This window comes from Ceratosolen solmsi, unplaced genomic scaffold, assembly GCF_000503995.2.
Source record: "Ceratosolen solmsi marchali unplaced genomic scaffold, CerSol_1.0 scaffold30, whole genome shotgun sequence".
Classification (NCBI taxonomy): domain Eukaryota; kingdom Metazoa; phylum Arthropoda; class Insecta; order Hymenoptera; family Agaonidae; genus Ceratosolen; species Ceratosolen solmsi.
Window position 1 is genome coordinate 9,157,597 of NW_011948421.1, and position 25,704 is coordinate 9,183,300.

The 25,704-nt window shown below is 20.1% G+C and overlaps 1 protein-coding gene across 3 annotated transcripts in view; it reads right to left on the reverse strand.

The window, feature by feature from the left end:
- LOC105361590 (GATA-binding factor A) overlaps window positions 1–23,903 on the reverse strand; it is a 35,730-nt gene extending 11,827 nt beyond the window's left edge. For 2 of the 3 annotated variants that reach the window (XM_011498834.1, XM_011498836.1), the window contains exon 1: window positions 23,515–23,903. In XM_011498834.1, coding sequence (XP_011497136.1) covers window positions 23,515–23,552 — 38 coding nt within the window. In that variant the 5' untranslated portion in view covers window positions 23,553–23,903. Of the gene's footprint in view, window positions 1–22,848; window positions 22,871–23,514 lie in introns of those variants that run through there. The other variant, XM_011498837.1, reaches the window with a different exon arrangement.
- Window positions 23,904–25,704: the final 1,801 nt, after the last annotated feature.

Here is a 25,704-nt window from a genome sequence, read left to right on the forward strand (position 1 = left end):
TTGCTGATGAACGAATTTAATAGAAGAATTATAAATTTTAAAAAACATTTTAACAAAACATAATAGTAGTATAATAGCCGTAAAGAATAACTTATATAATTTAAAAAATTTCTAATATTTAATTTAATATTTCAATAATTAATCAATAATTCATTTTTTCATCGTGCGATCATTACGATAAATGATTTCAGAAGATGATACAATTTCTTCTAAACAATAAATTTCTTCAACAAAAATGAAAAAAAAATTTTTTTTTAATAATTTAAAGAATGTTAGTTCATTCGCGAAGTTAAATTACCACTATGAAATACTGCTGTAATACTGTTGAAATACTGTTTTATGAAAAAAAAAAGAAATTACAAACTAACAATTATAAAAAATAAGGAGATACAGTATAACAAAGTCAATTATTATTCTTCAATGTAGAAAAACTTTACCTATAAAAATAGTTATATTAAAAGAATTTTTCAATCGCATTACTATATGCAATATTTATATTATATTATTATATTGCAAATTGTAAAAAAAAAAAATTAAAGTTGTTAGTACAATACGCAACTTAACTGTATAAATTTTATCAACATGATCATCATCATCATCATCATCATCATTATAGGCACAAATTTATATTTAATGTATACAATTATCTGAATCTATTCAAAAGAATAATTAAAGAAAAAACTTTTTTTTATTATAGAATATAATGCTTTTCTATATTTACAAATAAAGAGAGAGATTGAGAAAGAGGGTGGAGAGGGTGAGAGTGAGAAAGAGAAAGAGAATGAAATCACTTTTTATTTAGTTTTCTAAAATTAAAATTAAATAATAACAATTATGTATATGTATAAATAATCGTATCACAAATTCTTATTATTACGTATGTTTCATTGCGGCAATCTTAGTAAATTCATTGATACTTTCTAGTCGTTAGGTCGTAAAATAAACATGTAAATATGTATTTTTGCATACACATACATACGTACACACAACACAAACGTAAACAAGACAGGCCAAACGAGATATGGAAAGAAGGAACGTAAGTCGCCTGCGGCGATGTCCCAGCGACGCGGTAAGGCGCCATGGCGCCGAGATCGTAGAAGGGTTTTCTTGTCGATGGCACGCAGGTATGCAGTCACGCATACACTAATGTAAACGATGGTAGTCAGATCCATGTGTGTGAAAAATTTTCTAAATCTTGACTCAAAGTATAGACGTATCTTTAATACGCTTCCTTTAACAACGGAAACGAGGCCTCCTTGTCTTTATTTTATTGGTCGGCAAAACTAAAGGTAGCCCTTTCTAAGTTTATATATATTTTTGCAGATAAGATTTAATCGGATTATAAAATACAATTTTCTGCTTTGAAATAATTCTCTCTTTCAATCAAGTTTTACGATTTTCAACTAATTCTCCATACTTGAAAAAAAATTTTTAGCGGCATTTTCTATGTAAATGTGTTTATACAGATTACAAATATAAATTTATTTATCGAAGTAAAAAATACTGATAAATATTTCATAGTTACATCATTATTGTAGATACACTGATTTTATCTAAATTTAAATATTAAACAGAGTACTAAATCGTCAAGCTTTATTGTATAACAAAATTAATTGGATTAGAAAATATAAGCATATTTATAAAATATAATTTTATATGTATTTTATAGCTATATAAACGATAAGTTTTTTTAACCAGATAATTATATTATTTATTATTTTACGCAACTCAGCGTATATATGTATATATATATTTTTATTTTAACTGTCGTATATAATATTTAATTTCTATCTATTTTTAATTTTTTATATTTGTTTGTATCTCCTAATGCTTAGAATAAATAATTTCATAAATCCTCAATGTTCAAAATTTTATTCTAATAATTATTCGGAAACATAATATATGAATTTTTCATTTTTTTTTAAACAAAGGAAACTGAAAACATTGTTTATTAAATTTCGATTTTTTGATAAATGATAGTTATTGTTATATACAAAAGGTATACTTTACTTACCTTGTATAATATTTTATCCATACAAATTTATTTTTTTTAATATACAATTCCAGTTTAATTATGACACAGTTATTACTAAGGCTACTATCAAGGAGTATTAAGATATATATCAATATAATGTAGATTTTTTATAATAATATGATTTTTAATTTAACGTAGATACATTGTTAAATATCATGTAGAATAATAAAAAAAACCTAATGGAAACTATTAAAATGTGTTCCGAAAACAGTAAAAAAATTTATAACTACAATTATTATAGTATCCGTATGGCATAATTTAATTGACAATGTGCACACTACATGAACACTAATGACAATTGACAACTAAACAAATGATTATATCTAATAATAATTAATTTTAATTGTTTTATTATGAGTTTTATTCATGAGTTTTCTTACTCAAATATTTTATTGTAAACAATTATTATTTTGATAAATGCATTGAGAGCGTGAAACATTATATGTCAGTTACATGTTTATATCTTCCGAAATTTATATAATATAATATTAAGATTATATTATAGAATAGATAATATAATTATTTAAAAGATTTAAAAAATTAATTATATAATGAAAAATATCACAATGTTCTCTAATCTTCTCTATATAACTTTTTTCCTTATTCAAATTTATATTTTTTATCAATTTCACTATAATTCGTATCCCAATAGAATAGTAATATTTATTGATATATTATATATCTGAATAATGCATTATAAAGAAACATTTCTTCAATTTTCTATATTAATTTTTTAATCATAATACAAATATTTTGTTCTCTCTTATATTTTCCGTTTGCTTCATAATTTTAATTTAAATATATAGATTGTTCATTGTAGGACTATTTCTATAAAGTTATATACACTTTTTCCTGTTATATATGTTTTCAAAGCAAATTTTTGTCTTATATAAACAACTAATGTTTAACATAAATTAAATGGATTTTACTTAAATTAACCTAAATCGAAAACTAATAATTTATACCAAGAAAAATTTATTAACTAACCAATTCATTAAAGATATTAATTCTTGTAAACTTTCATTTTCTTTATTATTATTTATTATTAAAATTTTATAAACTAATCAATAGTTTTTTGCATATTTGCAATATCACAAACTATGACAAATCGAATTAGTTGTTAATGCATAATGTATTGTAACCCATGTTATTTATTATTAGAGGTAAATGAAATTTTTCTCGTTACAAATGATTTAAACAAATTCCTATATAAATGTCTTGTAATATAACAAATGTTAAGTATATCATATTTATTTAAATAATTATTTAAATAATATAATTATTAAACATTATTATTGAATTTTTTATTTATAAATAATTTTTATAGTTAATTGTAATATTAAAATATTGACAATGGATATATATTATAACTATATACAATGTTAAAAGTAATTACAAGATTTTTAAAGACTTTTTAAAGTGTATTTATTAATCATTATGTATTAAATTTCTTCACTATTTAATTAAAAAATGTATTTAAACAAATTTATGTTTTTGAACTGTACAAAATTAGAGTATAAAATATTAATATTAATAAAATATTTAAGTAGGTAATAATTTCATAATTTAATTTTTACTCATTAAATGGTATATTTAATAATATATATACATTATAAGAAATACAAAAAATAAAAATAAAAATAAAAAATAAAAAATAGAAAATTATTTATTGAATCCGTCTCTTCCCTTAAACAGAGATTTTGTGAATTCAAATATTATAATATTTCACATAATTATTAATTAATTCTTATTATATTATCTAATATACCAATATATATCTTAAATATATTATATAATTTTAATTATAAATTAATGATATAAATATTTAATATATAAATTATAAGATATTTAATGAATAAATTGTATTGCTTTGTATGAATTTCAGTTGTACACATGTAAGTATATGCAGCATAAGTAATTTTATACTCTATTTAAAATAGTATTGCATTGATTCTATATAGATTTTTAACTAATAAAGATAATATTCTATACTAATTTTATTCTGTTTTGGATTGAACGATTTTTAAAGATTTAAATTTGATCAATATTCCAGAAACAATCGAATACACAAAGCTTATTCAACTTTATCAAACAATAAAATTAATACGATCGATTTCTATTGATAAATATATTGAATAATTATCAATCAAAGGATTATTTTTTCGTAAATATTTTTAAGACTTCCAATCCATTTTTAATTAATTAAAAGATATTTCGGTGATATGATAGTCATATAGTGAGCAAATGCATTTAGTATACAGAATGTCATCGGCATTTGCAGTTACAAAATTCATCGATAGATTTATTAATTTATATCTTATTAGAATGCTCACGTCAGGAAATCATAAAACTTATATTTACATATCACTATTTTATTCGTGCTTTGTCTTGTTTTTATTACAGTTATGTCATAATTACAATTTGAAGTAAATGTTCGTTTGTAATATGTTTCTATAAATAATAAAAGGACTTATGAATAAACTTCCTTAATAATTAAAAAACCATAAATATAAATTAATAGATGGCTATTAAACCCGATGTACAAACGGAGCTGCTCAGTAATAACATATCTTTATAATCTTTACACTGTTGCGAATATGTCACTCATATAAATTTATAATTGAAATATAATAAAATAATCTTTTTGAAGAAATATAGCATTCCAAAGAGATATATCAAAAGTCAAAGGTGTCAAATCTATTAAATTCTCATAAGAAAACAATATGTTACTTTTACTAAGATTGTCACTGTTACCACTGTCGTCGCAATATTTTCCGAAAATATAACGATGATTCTCGAATATATATGAATAATACAATGTATAATTAATTTACTTATTTTCAAATAAAATAACTTTATATTATATTACATTATTGTATACATATATAATTATTGTGTACTATGGACATGTATTTTTTCCATACCATTTAAAATAGGATACTAATTTTACAAACGCCTTACAGTAAACTTGTGAATAATAAAATTCAATACTGATTATTTCGTAACACTTAAATTCTATTTTACGTTTTTTCATTAAAACCAATGTTAATATATGCATAAATACGGATTTAATTTATATAATGTTAAGAATATACATATTAGTAGGTAAGATAATAAACCAATTTAAATTTATATTTACATCAAATTTCGTATAAAGTTAAGTAAAAATTATTACTTAAATGAATATGTCAATCAAGTTTTTTGTAGATACAAAATTAGTGGAATTAGCTCAATTGAAACAGTAGTTGGAAGTTTGATGTATCATCAATTTTTAGTACAATATTTAAACTTTACAAGACTTTCTATATACTGCTATATTGAGATGAAATAGAGCACTTCATTCGTTGTAGTATAATAAATATTGTTTACAAACAGAACATAATGAAGACTATTAGACAATAAAGTTTTATTTATTTACTTTAAAGATATTTTTCAATTTATAATAAGTACAAGATGCAATTTTGTCTGATGTTTTAAAGTGAAAAAATAAATGATAACGTAAATGCATTCACAGAAAAGGAAGGAAATTAGAGAAGAAGATACTACTTGAGTGAATAGGTGATAGATGTAATTATAATATAAAACTTGCTGTTTTCTACGCTGCCTTCTCTGTTTCATCAAAATTAAATCTTCCTGTGAGAAATAACTTGACTACACGACATACGCATGTTAATGGTTCTCAACGTCGATTTTTAATTTACTTTAATACATTATTCAAATCGATGTTTAATTTCTTAATATATGTTGATTTTGAATATATTATTTAAGTAACGAAATCTGGAAAATATATTGAAAATGATAAAAAATCATTTTATTCGATTAAAGTGAAAATATAACTTTGCAGAATCTGTACATTTACATAAATATAGTGAAATAATGTATAATTTAAACAAAATTTTGATACAATAATGATCTTTTAATTATATAATACATTTCAATGAAGACAAATTATGTACAAAACGAAATAGTCACTTTTCCATTTTTGTAAAAATTAATTTTATATATTTGTTGAAATACATTAATAATTAAATTTCAAAAGTATAGGAAATATATTAAATAAAAATGTATTTTATATGGGACTAGATAAATATATTAAAAATAAATAATGAAAAGATTATTTTAAGTAGAAATCTAAAATTTTCATACAAAATGACTAAAATATTTACTAAATAAGCATAATATAAAAATAATAAAATATATAGGCAGATCGAAACGATTAATTGTTTATGTAACTGTATATACATAAATATTGTTTAGTAATAATAAAAACCAGCTTGTGAATATAGCTGATTGAGAACCTGAATTTGAATAAACGGATCTTTGTTTTTTTAGTATACTCTTTGATCTCCACTAACTACTATTCGGTATTTTTCTTTAACTTAAGATATTTAAATATACGCTGCATTAGTACTAATATTGAAATATATAATGAATTTTATTGAATTGAAAACTTTAATAGGATCTTTTTATATATTTAATGCTATATTTTAACTATATGTGTAAAACAGAATTATAAAACAAAAAATATTATTTTTATTTTTTACTAAAAACATTCAAATATTTAATATGAAATTTTCGACAAGTATGACCTTGATTCACTCATTATTTAATTAAAAGATAATAATAATAAACAATAGATTATATATTATAAGTAATCGATTAATTTAAGAAAAATTCAATGTATTGAGAAAATAATACAGGGTATGGCACAAACATATATCGAAATAGAAAATACTATATTTACAATTTACATATATATATATACTATATATAAATTCAATTTATATACAACCATCTATATATTATAAATGATATGTTACACAATTGAAAATTATGAAAAAATTAAAAAAATGAAAAAATAATATTTCTGAAGATTCTTATATATTTAAATCATTCTCTGTACATTCTTCCAAGCTTATTCGTCTAATTTATACATCGTATCATACATATTCCATCGCAATATTTTATTAGCCTCATAATAATATTTATAAATGAATACAAGTTTTAATATAGTATTACAGGTCGCGAGAATACTTTATCATATCAACATGTATCACATTTTCATAAATCTAAACAATGATTAATAGAACGAGAAATGATCGACTTTTACTACAGAAATCAATCAAAGTGAGATATAAATTATGATACACATTATTACGAAAATAAAAAAGCTCATGCATGGTTAATTTTTTTATAAGAACAGTTGTCTTAAAATTACTACTTAATGTTTATTGACTGAATTAGAAATATAGGTTATTATTTATTTTGAATTAAATATATTCAGAAATTTTCTGGTCACGAATTATTGAATATCATATCAGAACTATTTTATTATGTATCGGTGCTTATCTATCGAGTTTAAGTACATCAATAAATCCATATGATAATATAATATATTTCAATTAATTATAAAGCAATTTTCAAAATTCGTTTGTACTATATAATTTCAAACTTCTTGCATTGTAGTAGCTAAATTAGAATATTAATTGGGTGCAATTATTTAATATAATATGGACAGGGTAGTAAAATTTAGTATAATTATAGAAATATTAAAAATTTATTGTTAGTATAATTTATTGATAAATTTTATAATAATATTTTCTGTTTCTTTTTGTAAAGAAAGCTTTCTTGTTTAGAATTATATTATAATTTTAATTAATATTTGATTTCAAAATTTTTAATTTATTTCGATCTATCTTTAATAGATTTTTTTTAATCATATTATTATCTAAAATTTATCATAATTTATATAGTTCAATATTCTAATGGACTAAGTTAGCAAAACAAAAAAATTTATAATCAAAACCACCTTTTAGATATCTATAAATGTTTGAAAGTTTGAAAATAATCAAATAAGAAAATTTTCAATTATTGAATTCTCAATAGAACAGAATATGGATATAATTAAAATCTTTGTAAATGAGAAATTCCAAAAATATTTGTAAAATATACTCGGATTAGTTAAAGAATTTGCGGATAGATTTCGATAAATAGGATTAATTTGTGTAAGTATAGTTCACTGTTTAGGAAAGTTAACCATAAAAAATGATCTAACGGAATAAGCCTAGAGATAGAACTTTTTCAACAACTAGTCAACATTTTAATTCAGAATAATAAAACATACTTTTACGCCTGTATGTACTAATTGTACAAGTTTGAAGATTATCGGAAAAGTTTTTCGATTTTGAGAAAAAAAAGACAGTTCTAGAATATCAATGTAAATTACAATATGAATAAAAGCAAAGTATCTTAATTTAATGAGTACAGCAAGAACATCATACTGGAATTAAATATAAAGAACTTTTAAATCGGGCTCTAAAACAATGTACATATAATAGTTTAGAAAAAGGCAGCCTACAATATTCAAATATAAAATTGGAACATATCAATTATCTAAGTATCAAATAACACCGAATAATCGTTAGGCAACGATGTTTATATAATGTTAGAAATATTTAGTAATCGTAATGTTAAATTAATTAACCATAAATGAATTCTTTGATAATTTGAAGATTATGAACAATATACATACATGAGATACATGTATATATATATATATATATATATATATATATATTTGATATAATTTTTAATCGGCACTAAATAAATTATGTTTGAAATATCATTCATGTACATATAGTGTTGTAAATTGATTTTTGTATTAAAAAATTTCTCACACTGATAATCTTTGTGTAATTTTAAATAAAACTTGACGTGAATAATTATTAGAATATGAAGATCGATAAGTTACAATAGATATATAATAAAGTAGATAAATATATAACACATTTATAATATTAGATGAGAAGTCGTCTTCTTCTATATATATATATATATATATATATATATATATATATATATATTGTATGTGTATGCTATATATAATATAATTTTGCCCTTATACAATGTTTAAAATTTACATTTTTATATTTTAATTTCATAATGTTATTATTCATGAAAACTTGAAATAACTAAATAAGATTAGCATATGTATCTAGGAGTTAAAATAAAAGTGAAAAATGTCAAGTGCAACAGCAAAAAATGCATTGATTGAAAGATCCTGAACAACTGGACCCTCTGTATTGTTACTAAATATTTGAATATGGATACCCTATTTCCTCAACAGGACATCCCAGGATAAAGATATTTCTTTTTTCTTCATATTTTACTGCGAATCATGCATAGAAAAACATATATATTATTCTAGACCTTAAAAAACAACTACATTTTCTCCTTTGATTTATACATTCTCTTACTTTATTTTATTCAAATTTATATAAGAATATTTTTTTAAATAAATGACTGTGTAGTGAATTATATAAAAAAGTCTTTATTAATTTAATAATTCATAAATGTATATATGTATTACATATATTTATAAATACATATAGGAATATTAGAGGACGTAACTTTTTAATGAACGGATGTATTACTGTTACAGTGGTATATATTACAAATAAAAGTTGCATATAAAAAGTTATCACTTACTTTTTATGAGTGTAAGAGAACAGACACAATAATTGTTTTCAATATATTTGTATTAAAATTATTGTTAGTCTAATAATGATATATATTTAATTAAAAATTGTCTATTTCCTACAAATTTTTAATGTATAAAATATTATAAATACTTTCCTTTTAGACCAAAATTTTTCCTCGCTCTTATAGCTTCAATAACGACAACATGTATATTATTATTTATTAATTTATTTAAAAACCATATACATATAATTTTTTCGGGTATTTTTCATGCTAAATCATTTCATAAAAAGGAGCTGTTCCTCATATATAGTCTTTATGAACTTGCTCCCATCCCGTAAATGAATAATAGTAGTATTCATCCTTTCCTTTCAATGATATAGAAGCGGGTATTTCGTACAATTCTTACCTTCATGTTTTTAATATTTTATTTATGATAATACACATAAGCATTCGATAAATATTATGGTGTAAACAATATATATTTACAATATTATTGACTATTTTCTTTAACAAATTTATTTAAATTTACTTAATGGGACTTATTCAAATTATTTAAGAAGGCTTGTTTATATATCCGAAATAAATGTTTGTAGTTGCAGTTAGCTCTTTATGTGATATGGTACTAAAGCTATAAAATATTATATTTATGGATAATATTATAACTATGAATTAATAGAAATTAACTATTTTTAAGTGTTCCCATTTAGTAAATTTTTCCCGTTTTTAGTAGTTTCAATGATAAAGTAATTTTGAATTACATCTTTTAAAAATTAATATACTAGACTGACTTTTAAAACCATTGACACTCATGCGTAGTGACCTCAAATAATATGGCCAGGTATGTTAATTTCAACACTGTTTTCCAACATTTTGAAAATTCTTCATTATTACCATTAATTTCTAACTAATTCCTTATATTTAAAAAACTTACTCTATTGAGACTTCCACTATATTCCATGAATTTTTCTCAATCATAAACAATACATATTATATATTGTCCTCGATTATTATTAAGTAATAAATCGGTCTCTTTCTTAAACTAGTTAAATTTTCAAAACTACTAAAATTTATTAGTTTCATCCCATATTTTATATATAATCAATCTAGTTTACCTTCAATCTATAGTCTTTGTACTACTTACGTGAATATAGAGACCACATGCTTTATAATATATAAATTACTAACTGAAAACATAACAATGTTTAATAATATATTATATAAAATTTAATTAACAACTTCAATATTTATATAGCAGATTTTACTAAACGATTTACTTTATATATATGATATGTTTTTGATACCAGTAAATTTAAACAAATTAATTTTGACATTATATTAAATTTTTATTATCGCTATAAATTTTGATAAATATATTTCTATATGAGGAACTTATATATTAATATTACAATCAAAAGAGAAAACTGATTTGCACGTATTAATATACACAACAATGTTAATAAATTGTTTTAATAAGCTATTATCTTTGTATTATGTTTCTATTTTAGTAATGTTTTAAATTGTATTTAGAAATGTAAATAATTTTAAAACTTTACTTAATCCCAAAAATATTTTATTTTTTGTTCTATACAATCTAAACAATCTAAACAAAACATCTAATTCTAGATCTAATCTAATTTTATATGTAGTACAGTCTTTAAGACTTATTCGCAAATTCACTTATCACTATAAACTTTCGTATGTACATGTTGAATAAGTACTTTCTACTTTTTCCTACTTCGACATATGTTTTTACATTAAACATCAAATCAATTGAATAATTTATAAATAATTTACAACTTATCAAGCTTAATTATTCTTAGCAGAACGAGTTTAAATTTTAATAAAAAAAATGCATCCTCGACATCACTTAGACTTTGAAGCCGAAATTAATTTTTGAAACAATTTTTCAGACTACTATTTGTTTTTATATAACCATAAAAATTGTAAAAAGAAATTTAATATATAATTCTAAAAAATGTAGGCACTGTTAGAAGAAATGTATATGACTTCTACATGTTATAGACAAAAAAGATTAAAAAGTGTAATAAATGTAGAAAAATCTATGTAAAGCTTAAAATGATCAGATATCAGATTAAAATTTTAAGATTTCTAGTTTAGTCCCAACAAACTGTAAGAATTCTCGCTCATTCGAAAGTGAGGTAAACGTTTAAAAAACTCAAAACCTTCGTATGTCAAAAGATGTGAAATTGAAATGTTTATCTTATTATTATAAGTTGGAGCTTATTATTACATGCAATAAAGTATAACATATTTCAATCAATTCAAATGTAAACAGATTTTAAATATTTGCCAAAATTTTCAAAATTCAGAAATAAACTTTTTCAAATTATATTGTTGGTTTCTATAAATATTTTTTTAATTTTCTGTTGATGTTTCTCGTGGTATAACATTTTATGGTATATAATCGAGATTTTATTTGTAATTATTATAATTTTGAATATAATGATTTTCAAATTACCGACAACATAATAGAAAAGATGATTTATATCCAATAAATATAATTTTTTATATTATATTATCCAAAATATAGTATTAGTAATATTACTAATTACTCACGATATTTAACTTTCATGCACGAGACAAAATAAGCGAATGTATCTTACATAACAAAAAAATCATTATTTCATTTTATAAAAATATTTAGACATTTACAATCTTTAAAAACAAATAATATTTTTAAATATAAACTTATTTGATTACATGCGCTTACAACATTGATAAAATGTTATTGAATATATTGATTACTATTAAATAATTGGGATAAAATTAATATTGAATAAACTAATAAATACTTTTAAGACTACTTTATAGCGAACAAAAATATGTACATATTCATATATTTTAAATGTAACAATATATTACCTCTATTTCTTATAAACATGGAAATGTAAAAATTCTCCAATTCTCCAAATAATTTTCCGGAAACAGATTCAGATGATAATCCATAAATTTTTCTAAAGAAGAAATAAATGAGTATGAAATTTTGTATTTAATACAATATATATATATATATATATATATATATATATATAAATTATATTAATAGTTTTATTATATTTCACCAGAATATATGAATTTTATTATAATAATTTCTTAATATTTAATATAAAATTATAAATAACATTAATTTTCCGATTTTAGTTTTCATTTCGGAAAGACAGGAAATTTCTTTTTATTTTGTATATAAATTTTCCAGTATAATAAATTTTATTTAAAATACTGCTTTAATATGCAATATTTTTATAATTTTTTTTTATTAATACAAATTATTTGGAAATAAAAAATGAATTAAATTAATAATAGAATACATTGTAACCTATTTTATGTATAATCTATATCGTCAATTTTTTAATTCTTGAGTAGCTTAAATTACAACAATTATTTTATAAACTAAACTTTGATTGAAAGTAATAATCAAGAAATTTAGATCATCAAAATGAATTATCTAAATAATATGATATTTATAAAATCCATATTTATTTGTTAATAACATTTAAGATAAAAAAAATTTCAATTAAAATAACTTATATTTATTTATTTTTTATATTTATTACAAATTCTAACATTATTGTATTACCTATTAATAAAGGAGAAAAATTTAATTTATAAGTTTATAAAGTAATTTCTAATTTCATATTCAATAATAGAAATCATGATTATAGTTTACTAATATTTTTTAATATTAAATATAGTTCATTAATATAAAAATATTTTAATTATAAAAATATACCGTATTGTTTCTATCTATCTATCTATCATTAGTTTTAATATTCTAAAAATAATTTTTATTTTTAACTATTTATTACATGGATAATATTCTTTAAGTTTACAATTACGTAATTCGCGGTTTCATTAACATACGGTAATGTATTATGCCTCAAAATATAAAACAAAATAATTATTATTTTAGACTGTAATTAATAAGAAATCTAAATGGAACTACCTAGATTTTAATATTGGAAAGATACTTAATACATGCATATTATCGAGTTAATTCATGGAAAAGCTAATAAATTTAATACAATCTACAAATATAAGGTACAGATTTTATGATAAATTTTCGAATCGAATGAATGAACAGCGGTAGATAATTACATGTAACACTGGATTTTCTTTATTTAGTTTCTATTTTGGATTATAAATGAAGTTCTCAAATTTGCGACAATTGTAAAAAAGAAAATCGGGAAGAAAGAAAATTATAAATCATAAATTATATATTTATTTTCAAGTTTTCAAAAATTACTACTCTTGGTTACCATAGCTACGCATATGCTCGCATACAAACACACTTGCGTGCGTATATATATATATATATATATATATATATATATATATAATATTCCGTATACATACATTATTAAAATAATTAAGAGAATATTAAACATTAATAAGTATTTTTTATTTATTATCTCATCTAATATCTTTAGTAAAAATATAAAAAATTGATAGATTATACACAAATAATTTTGTGATACCTAAATTATTAATATAGTTCGATAAAAAAAATATAAATAAAGATATATCGTAAGACGAATTAGTTTGATAGTTTTTTAGTGAAAAATTTAGAGATATTTAATTTATTCAAAATGTTTTGAAAACATAAAGTATCCCAACACAATCTGAAAAAACAGTGTTTCAACAGAAAAGATGAAGCACTGTATTATGCGTAAGTAATATTTAAAATGAAAAATCCGCAAGGGAAAAATATGTGGGGTTTGCTTTATTTGTAATTTTAGAATCTTTAAAATATATTTTGTAATTAATTATTTTAATAAAATAACTTTAACTTTTAAAATTAAAGAATTTAACATAAAAGTAAAATAAAATAAACACTTAATAAAGTAAATAAATGTATAAAAATTATTATTTAAGAGAAGGTATTTTTAATAAATCTAAATTATTAAAAATAAAAAATTTCTTATTGTTTTCATTATCGTTATTCGTTTTTATTTTCATTACCTAGTCATAACTCACTAATGCTTTATTATATACCTAGCATTGTTACTAAAAAAAAACAGAAAATGTATTTTTCAAATAAATTTAAATTAATTTAATTTTGTAGATGTTTTTTTGCCGATTTATTGATTGTCTTTAATGTAATCATAAAAAGATGGTACGGATTCACTCATTCATTATTAGATAAGTTACTGTTATATGGGCATTCTTAATATAGATTTAATAATTTCATCTATTTTATCTAAATTAAAGAAAAAAAATTGATTTTTCATTATCGGAAATCTTTTCATATTATTCATATTTTATTTTCATATATATAAACATATATATAAAACATATATAAACATAATCAGAAAAAATGTAAACTTTTAATTTACAGTAATCAACTTTTTTTTAAATAATCTACTGTTTTATTAAAATATTTAGATGAATCATGAAAATAATCTTTATAAATTGTATATTGCTTTTTATATGATTCGTTTTTATATAATTTATATAATTCAATGAATTTCATCAGTTCTTACTATCTTATATAATTCATTTATTTATATACTATTGTATATATTACTAATATAAATGCTTCAGATTTAACTTAAAAGTATAATTTTTGCTTATTCGTCTGCATTTTAATTTAACATTTCCATTCGTTTGATATATTGGTGAGAAAGAAATAATTAATTCAATTTACTAATCTTACTTTAAATAATTCTGTATATAATCGTCGATTGTTTATACAATTAATAATTCTAAAGAACATAAATAAAATTACTCTAAAATTAACATTAAATCGTAAATCTAAAATTAATTTATAAATGTCTAAAATTACATAAATCTTTAATAATTTTACTGCAATAACTACAAAATTTATTTTACAAGAATAAAAATAATGTTTGCTTTTCTTTTACTTCAATTATTTAATACTTTTGGAATTGTTAATTAAAATCATTTCAACTTCTAACGATAAACAAACAATAACAAATATTTTGAATAACAAAGAATTTGTTAAAAACTAATGTTAAAAAATCTTTCAAAGAAATAAAAACTTATAATATTTAATCATTTTTTGAAAAATTATAAATATATTAGCAAATATGTTATGTATAATGTTTTTGTATAACGAATACATCTTACGTATACATTTTGTCCTTTACACTAGTGGATTTACATAAATTAAGAAATAAATAATCTATAATTAAATACATAAATTAAATGAAAATCTGTACTCAAAATTAACTTGTGTGATAAATCATTGTATTTAAACTGTCCATAAATTTTTCTTTTGACATTTCCTAAAAGTAAAAAAAGAATGTAATCAGAAGATTAACAAAAAAAATATATTTTCTTAATTGATTTGAAACGTGTAACATATTTATTCCAACAGCTTACATATGTGAAATCGTATATATATATATATCAATTCCAATAAATTATTCACAAATTTTATAGAAAATCTTAATTTTATTATTAATACTTGTTTTTGTAATAATTTAATACAGATAAGATATGGTTCTAGATAGAAGCATGGAAATAAATTAAATAAATCTGTATTAAAACTACACATTTTTTAAATATATTTTTTGATATTTAAAGCAAATTTATAAAAAAAAGTTATGAGTTTTCTAAAGTTATAATTATTAAAAAGAGAAATTTGTATTTAGTTTAGAATAACATTTCTTACTTTTACTTTTTTATTTATATTGTTTAAATTAAATAATCATATATTACTATATACATTACTTTGTGTATAGGAACAAATGCATATATATATATATATATATATATATATATATATAATGTGAATGCACATGCAGTCACGCATACAAATATATACATATAAGTGAATGCCTGTGCATATATACGTAAGTGTATGCATAACTAAGTATGCTTTTTGTTATGATTTTAGAATAATATTGAATTTAATCTTTAACTATTTCATTTTAATAATTTATCGTAATTAATTATATCGTTTCACATAATATCTAAGTAGATATTAAACTGGTACTTTAATATTTGGATAATTAAAATATTAGATTTATAATATGTAATCAAATATTCCTACTAAGGCATATTACAGTCGTACAAGAAACATTGAAAAATATAAATTGCATTCATAAATAAATATACACCCAAAAGAATAAAGGAATATGTATCGTAAAAATAATCGAAAATACCTAAAATACTATTGGTGTTTAAAAATGAAAATGGTCAAAACATAATAGGAATACAAGTTATTTATAAGTGAGTCTGTGGCATCGAATAAGTTTTTAAGACTGAAAAGCAAAATATTCTGAAACAACTAATTAGTTATAAAAATCTTTGCTCCAGAACACATTATCTATCATCTATCCTTCAGTTTCGATACGGCTTTTTTCATTACCCTTATCTTTTTTTAGATATGTTGTTTTTTCGTAGAGATGGAACAGAAATTTTCAGTTAGTTTTCTGATTTAAGTTATACTTATTTACTTTTTAATTAATATTTATCTTTAATTAAATAAAAACATAATCATAAATATTGTTTTCTTTCTGTACTTGTTTTAACTCAAGGAGTGCTTTATATATATGAAAGGTTTTAAAATTTTGCTATATACAGATACATACCATCTTAAATTTAATTATAAAAATATTTTTAAATATAAAAATTATAAACATATTTTTCTGAATTTATTGTAAATTACTAAAAAATTTGTGCGTAGCGATTTAATTTTTTATACTAATATTTTCTAGTTCATTATATTTTCATTATACGTCTGTTAAGATTACTTAGAAGTTTTCAAAAACTTTATTACAGTTTCCTATAATTTATTTTTTATAAATAATATATATTTAAATAAACATTTTAATTATGCTATAAAATTTTTGTTTTACATAAAAATTTAGAACTTTATAATTTAATCAAAATTAGATTCTTAATAATTTAATAGTAATATTTTCAACATATATGTGTAATATTTAAAATAATTTTGTTAATAACATGTAGTTATTAAGTAACAATTGAAAAAAATGAAGTAATCTCTATTTTTATGCATTACCCATTAGTTATAATATTTTTAATTAAGTTTAATTTCTATACATTTTGAACTTATTTTTATATGTAATAAATAAATGACTTCATATGATATATTCGAATAATATATTTAAAATATTATTCTATCATTTCCATTATATTAATTACTATAATAGCTATTATTATATTTACTATTGTTTTAATCTGAAATTAAAATTAAAATTTAATATAACAATATGTTCAATGAAATAAGATATGTAATTGTATTTTATTAGCAGATAATATATTTATTTAAAGAAAGAATAAATATATTTTTTATTAAACAAATTTATATTTAAAGAATTTAAATGGAATATTTTTTTTTAATTTAATTGAAATTGCATGTTATGTTGATATTCAATAAATACGAATTGTGACTCTGTTAATATACATAAAATAACACTTTTTTCTTTATATTGTACAATAATTGGAAAATTGCACATTTTTTAATAACTTTTTACTTTTCTCTAAGTAAAAAAATCGGAACACAGAAGTTGCACTCATATCCCCTCCGTCGGCTTAAGGTTTCAAAACATTAAGTGCTAAACTATAATATATAGTATTCACAGAAGCAACTAAATTCAGTAAAAAATAAACTTTATTTAAAGCAAAATTAACTTAATCTTAAACAATCAAAATGTTATCAATATATTTAAATCACGTATAATATGCAAATGAAATTGTATGTGGATTTGCAATAATTTATGTAGATTATATACATAATTAATATGAAAAAATAAAATATTACATTAATATAATATTAAAAACTTATGAAGTATGTGGAAGCTTTCGAATAAAAAATATCAATTTTTTATACCATTTTCTTGAGCATATATAAGTTCAATACTCTTTATAAGTATTAATTACAGAACGTTTGTTCTCAGAAACGTTAGAATAATCCAGTTTTATTTCCAGAAAGACAAAAAATCTGACAATATTACTACTGTCTTTTCTTGTTAACTCTATTTTCCGGAGTATAGTAGTTACTTCAGTTTGTTTTATAATGTATCAAACCCATTCATATGCCGTCCAGGTACTCTTAAACACTGATTTTACAACATTAATATGCCTCTTTTTTCACATTATGTAGGAAAAAAATTTCGCAGTTAGTACTAAATAGTCGGTTGAAGGCAGTATTCAGTACCTTCCTTTAAATAATAGAAAATATTACTCGCTTATAGTAACGTAATATTTTCTATTGTTTAAATAAGTATTGTAATTATAACGCAAATGATCAATAACCAGTTAAAATAACAGGAATAATAAAAATGGAAAATTTAATTCAATTAATAATTTATTTTATAAATGTATCTTTATATGTACTAATTTATTAATTATAACTTATACTAAATGTAAATACATTTAGTATAAATTGATCATTATTGTCTTACATAAAAAGACTAGTATATATTATAAGTTTTATTATTTTTACAATTTTCATGTATAAAGTTGCAATAAAATTATAATATTAAATCTCAAATTAACATTTATCTTTTTCACTTTAATTTGTAAGTAACTACAATTTATTAATTAAATTACAACTTACATCAAATGTTATAATAAACATAGCTTGATCAATTTTAATACATAGACTGTTTTTGTTTATGCTTTCGACTTAGATCAGAATCTATTATAGATCAAATACAGTACAACAAAAATACAAACAAAAAAAGCTACATGATTCCTTAAGAAATTTAACCTAAATTAATATAAAATTCTTGTTCGATAGATATACTCAAAATACGCGATTTTAATACAGCCATACATTATGTACATGATATCGAAAAATTCAGAAGCCTTATAATTATGATATTAATTCACAATTCACATATATGCATAAGCTTAAAATTATTATTTCACTCTAAAGGAGTTTATGAGAATTATCTTATGAGTATATAATATTAGAATCGATAGTAGATAAAACCATTGCTTTGTAACTATCTCAATTTATATTTATATATTATTTTTATTTTTTATATCGAAATATCAAACTACACTATAAATTACTATAAATTAAAAAATCTATTCACAGAAAACTTTTTTATTAAATAATTTACGGATTTAAGAATTAACTAAAAGTTCAATTATTCTTTCATAATAATCAATATTTATTTTGTATAATAATATTTGATTATATCAATAATATTGATCAACCATGTCTACAATTATGTAACGAGGATTAATTAATGTGTTTAGGTTTTTTACAAATTAATAAAAATTAAAAAAATTTATATGTAAAATTATATTATATTACATTGTTTTAATATATATTAATTGCAATACATTTACAAGAAAATGGACAATTCTACTATAACAACATTTTGCTTTAGTTAGTACCATGATCGCTTTAATATAACTAAAAAATATTTTTTTAAATACATTTTCAATTTCTATGTTTCTTTAAATAATATATTTCTAATTAGTTCAATAACTAATATTCCTGATGTAATTGGTCTCATTGAGAAAATTAATATAAAAGATATAAATTTAATCATAACGCATCACTAGAATATTTATGAAATATATATAGTTAAATAATATATATGGAAAATATAAAATTATTATTATTATAAGAATTTATAATATTTCATTCCTTTTCATAAGTAGTGTTACGTTTGAAAATGAATGCATTCTAAAAAGTAGTTAAATAATATTCTTTTATTTAAACCATCAGTTATGCATTAATAATTGGCTTGTATAAATAGTTAATATACTTATTTTTATCAAAATCTTAAACAAATAGTTTTGAAGGTATTGACAAAGTTTTAAATAGTTTAGAATCATTTGTAGATTTATCAAGATATAATAAATAATAAATCAGTCCAAATAATATATAAATCTAATCAAAGTACGTATTAAAATAAAAGAATAAAGTTGTTATAAAGCTAGTTATTTATTTTTTTTTATATATGTATTTCTTATTATTATATATAGAAAATGTAAAAATGTGCTGTTATTTGGTTTGTTTCAATCATTATCAAGTAATAATTAATAAATATTATAGATTGATAAAATAATTTATTATTAAATATTAGAAAATAACATCTTTTTTGTATTTTATTTTGTATTTCGTTATAAATTTTTATTTTTATATGAATATTGGCATATTTAAGAACAAGTTTGTTTAAGTTTAAAATTTTTAAATATTGTGATGAGATATTAATTCTATTAGAATTAGAAAACTTGAAAAATTCCTAATATTTTCAGATGTATTAAAGTAAACCATTTATTTGAATATTACCATAAGTACTTATATTTAAATAGATATTTATGATGAATTTTTTATTTCACTTTTTATATAGAAAGTGATAATGCTACATAAACATTATTTTACATAAAATAAAAATAAAAGTACTATTATAATATAAAAAACGCCCTCATTACCTACATTAATCTCTTTAATATTTATATACAAATATATTAAAAACATAGTTAAAGAATGTATAATTTTTCCCTCATCATATCGTTTCCTATACATCATTTTATTTTAATCTTGCACTTGAGTCTGCAACTAATATGACTTTAACTATAATGTTGTCTTAATAATTAGTATATTTATTATTAAAGTTGGATAGCAACATTTAATTTGAAAATGAAAAATATAATGTCTATGTAGACAACAGTGATTTTTCAAAGAGTATTGATTGTGTAGTCTTAGATGTGCATTATAGCTCTACATAAATATTTGAATCTTTGAAAAAAATTATTTTTCAATTCCTGTACACTTTAGTAAAAACTACAGTATTGTTTATAGTCCATTTTTACCATCATTTAGTAAGTATAATGTTAATATTATATAAACAGAATATTTTATGCTCTCTATCTGTAAATTTATGATCAAGTCAGGCCATTTTTATAATAAATCTATGTTAGTATTTAAAATATATTTAATGTTTATTTTAAATATATAATAATAATGAGTTATTAAATCAAATTAGTCAATAAAATAAATTTTAATTCAGTACATGGTACATTTACATTCTTTCTAGTCGGGAAATTTAATGAATTAGGAATAAATTATTTGTTTAAAATATTTTTCCACTAAATTTAGAAAAAAATATGTTTACATCATTTACATTTTATATTATAAAGTATTTTCTTTAATCAGGACAGCTTTTGCATATTTGCTAAGTGAAACATAATTTTAATATAGTGATTTTTCGAATAAAAAGAAATGTAATATATATTTATGTAATATATATATATATATATATATATATATATTAATTTTAAGCTATTTGTTATAAAAAAAAATTTGTTTTAATAATTTTTGTATGTTAACATCAAATATTTAGCACGTTATTACATTGTAAATCTAATAATTTTAATAAATATTTATAATGTAATAAAATAATAAATAAACTTATATTAAATATTTAATATATTTTCTATTTTCTAATATATTCCAGTGCTACTATATAATATTGTACTTGTAGTTTTTTAAACTTAATATTTTATGAAATATTTTTTATTTGTTAAAATTTATTTAAAAATCTAACAGTAGTAGTGTTCCTATTATTTAAAATAAAATAACAATATGGTTCCTTAGACAAATTGAAAATTATTCTTAGATTTTTATATCTTTTTCAAAACATTGTATATTTAAATCAATTTCACATTTGATTAAACTATTGTTTTATTACAATTTACATAGAATTTATTATATAGTAATTTATGTACCCTTTTATTTTTTATGCACTTCAAAATAAAGCATATACACTGCAAACTTTTTATGATTAATAAAAAGGAATTTGAACTCAGATAGCTTTTCAAAAATATAAATTTAAAGTTGTATAAATTATTAACAATAAACATATCATTCGAAATGAAAAATATTAAAGAATATATATAATTTACAAATTTAATGTAATATTAATAACTGTTGATAAATAATTACGACTTTAAATTAAATAACCTGAAATATTATTATACTTATCACTGAAAAATAAAATTAGTCGAAATTAAAACATATTAAAAAATAACGATATTTTATTAAATAGTATCACTAATAATTTTATAACCAAATTATATTAAAAATGATTCATTGGTTTTAATAATATTCAAAATAGCATAAACCTCATAAACTATTATCACACATAAATATATTAAAATATATAATTAAAATTTTTTGTTTATATGAATATTCTTAAATTACTTTTTTAATAAAACAAAAAGTAAAATATTATTTTGTATTCAAAAGATTAATAATTCGCCTACTGGTATATTAACATAATGAAGAAATTTTAATCACTTTATAATAGTTTTATCATCCCCATAATAAAACAATATATATAAACGAAAATACTTACTCAAAATCATTACTGTTTCGAGAATATTAAAAACTTCTAATTGATTTCTATACTAACTCGAACACTTATTATGACATATTTTATAGGTATTCAACTAAAAACATTTAATACATTTTCTCAATTTTCAGGACTACATTTGTAATCCAAATGGTCCAACTAAATTATTATAGTTTTAATAATATATTTTTTCACTTCATAAAAATTATGAATCTTTTAATCATTAATCAGCTTATTTTAAGTTTGTCTATTTTTTGAATAATACAGTTTTTCCTATTTATCGACTTCTATTTCATAGAAAAAAAGAAATTTTATAAAAATTTTTCACTATTAAAAGTATACTTTGAAATTTTAAACATGAAATAACAATATAAAACATATATTGAACACTTGCACACATTGACACCATAATTACACATGTTGCACATACATTTTAGATTTTATTACATAATAGGTGCATCAATATTTTAATAATAATTTATGTTAAATAATTTCTTATCACAGTTCACTACTCAGTAGATTGATTAATCCATTATTCACGATCAATTCGGATCAACAAATAAAAATGTAAAAGAATACATAAACAAAATCGCACAAGAATATATTTTTTTTTTGGTGGGGGGCGGGGATTATAAAGAAATAGAAATATACACTTATATTAAACAAGACCTTTTTTCGGTAAACAAAATTAATCCCCAAATCAACATGATCTAAAATGTTAGCAAATACTTGTTACTGCGTAGGCAACATCTTCAAGATCTTCAAATATCTTGCTGCAGGTACGACTGCGACTCGAGAACTGTCTTGGATAATCACTTTTGCTACTAACTATAGAGGCCGAGGAGAACAAAAAGAGGGAGTAGATCGTAAAAGTAGGAGTCCCTAAACACGTGAGGCGGAGAGAAAAAATTTTTTCTTTAAGTATTTCCTTATTTTCATGTTAGTGCCCATGGATTCGTAGAATATCTTTTGAAGGCGTTGACAAGATACAACAGTAATATTCTTAAATGGTTGGAGTCAAACTCTTGAAACTCCGCCCAAAGGTGTTGACTCCACCTCCAACTGTAAAAAGGGAATATTGATTTAACAACTATACCTCCCTATTTTTTCGATAATTTTTAAAAACGTGATTTTTAATTTAAAAACAATAATATATGAAGTATTTATTAATATTTTTAATAATTTAAATTAATATTTGTATTCTTATATATATCTTATACATACGTTATATATATATATATATATAAACAAATCCGTTGGTTACATATAAGGTTACAAAGAATTGCAAAAAATTCTATGGGTAGGAGTGTAAATGCTGACTATTAATTCAAGGTTCTCAAAATTTTAATTCATTATTATGCTCATGTACGTGTATATATACGTATGAATGTATAAATTATCGTGTAAATATTGGGATTATTTTTTATTGTACAAACTTATGATATATGAAATTGAAAAAATAATTATTTCTGTAAACATGTTATGTTTATGAAACATTTCTGACATTTTTTTATTATATTTTTATTTCACTTTTATGTATTATTCTATGATTAAAAATTTTTAGAAATAAAAATCTAATTCCTTATTTAATTCTATTTTAAATTAATTAAAACCTCTTCATAGTAAAATTAAAATTAATATTTCATTTTAAAACATTTATATATTTCACTAACTATACATATTAATATTATTATATTATTTTAAATATACGTATTTAATATTATTTAATGATATTAAATACATTCTGAATAATATTAACAAAAATGTGATTTTTTAATATATTGATAATATTAAAAACTTTGGTTTACATAATTTAATTTTAAAACTCATAATTTTTAGCAATAATTGTTTAAAATTTTAAATAATATAATTAAGTTATATAACGCTAACGAATACTAATGCTAAACATAAGAATATATATGACTGCAACAAAATTGTTAAGTATGAACAGAAATTTTAAACAAGAAATAATAACTAGTAATTTTAAATCTTTAAGTATTCCTATTAAACGCATCTAAAATTATTAGATTTATTTCATGTATTCATACAAACTACACTTAATTTATCTTTTATGTTCATTTCCAATTAAGTCGTAATAGTTTAATAATCAGATACTTCACTAATGAAATGAATTTTTCATTTGATTTTAATAATTAATAATAAGATACCTTAATAATTAATTTAACTATATTTATCAATTTTCACAATTTGTGAAGAATCGTTTTTAAAATAAATATTATTAAAATAAATTATTTCTAACATAATTGTCTAATTAATAGCCTTGACATATTATATATAGTATCTTTAAAAATTCCATTTTAGATGTATACAAATATTAATTTTAAATAATAATACAAATTTAAGAAAAATATTAATTACATGAATTGCCAATTTTGACAATAAATTTACAAAATATAGAAAAAATTATAATATAATCTTTATTATAATTATTTTTATTTTCACACTATATATTAGTACAATATATTTTAACATTGTATAATTATTAAAAATATATTATTTTCGAAAACATTTAATGTAAAATATTCTAAAATAACCTGCATATCATGAAGTAAAAATTAAGTAAAATATTTTTATACTCAGTAAAAGCTTATTATTAAAACAAATAATATCATTTCAAAAAAAGAACACTAAATCTCCAGTTTACAAAGATTATTCATAATTTTATAAGCGTTCCATTTTATAATGTATTTTTTTGTTAAATTCAACATCATTTTTTACACATTAATTAATCCGAAATTCTACTATATTAGTACGTTAATTCTATCAAATCGCAATAATAGTTTAATTAAAATTGTGATCCTATCGAATCATTTATTCATTAAATTATTCGTACAATTA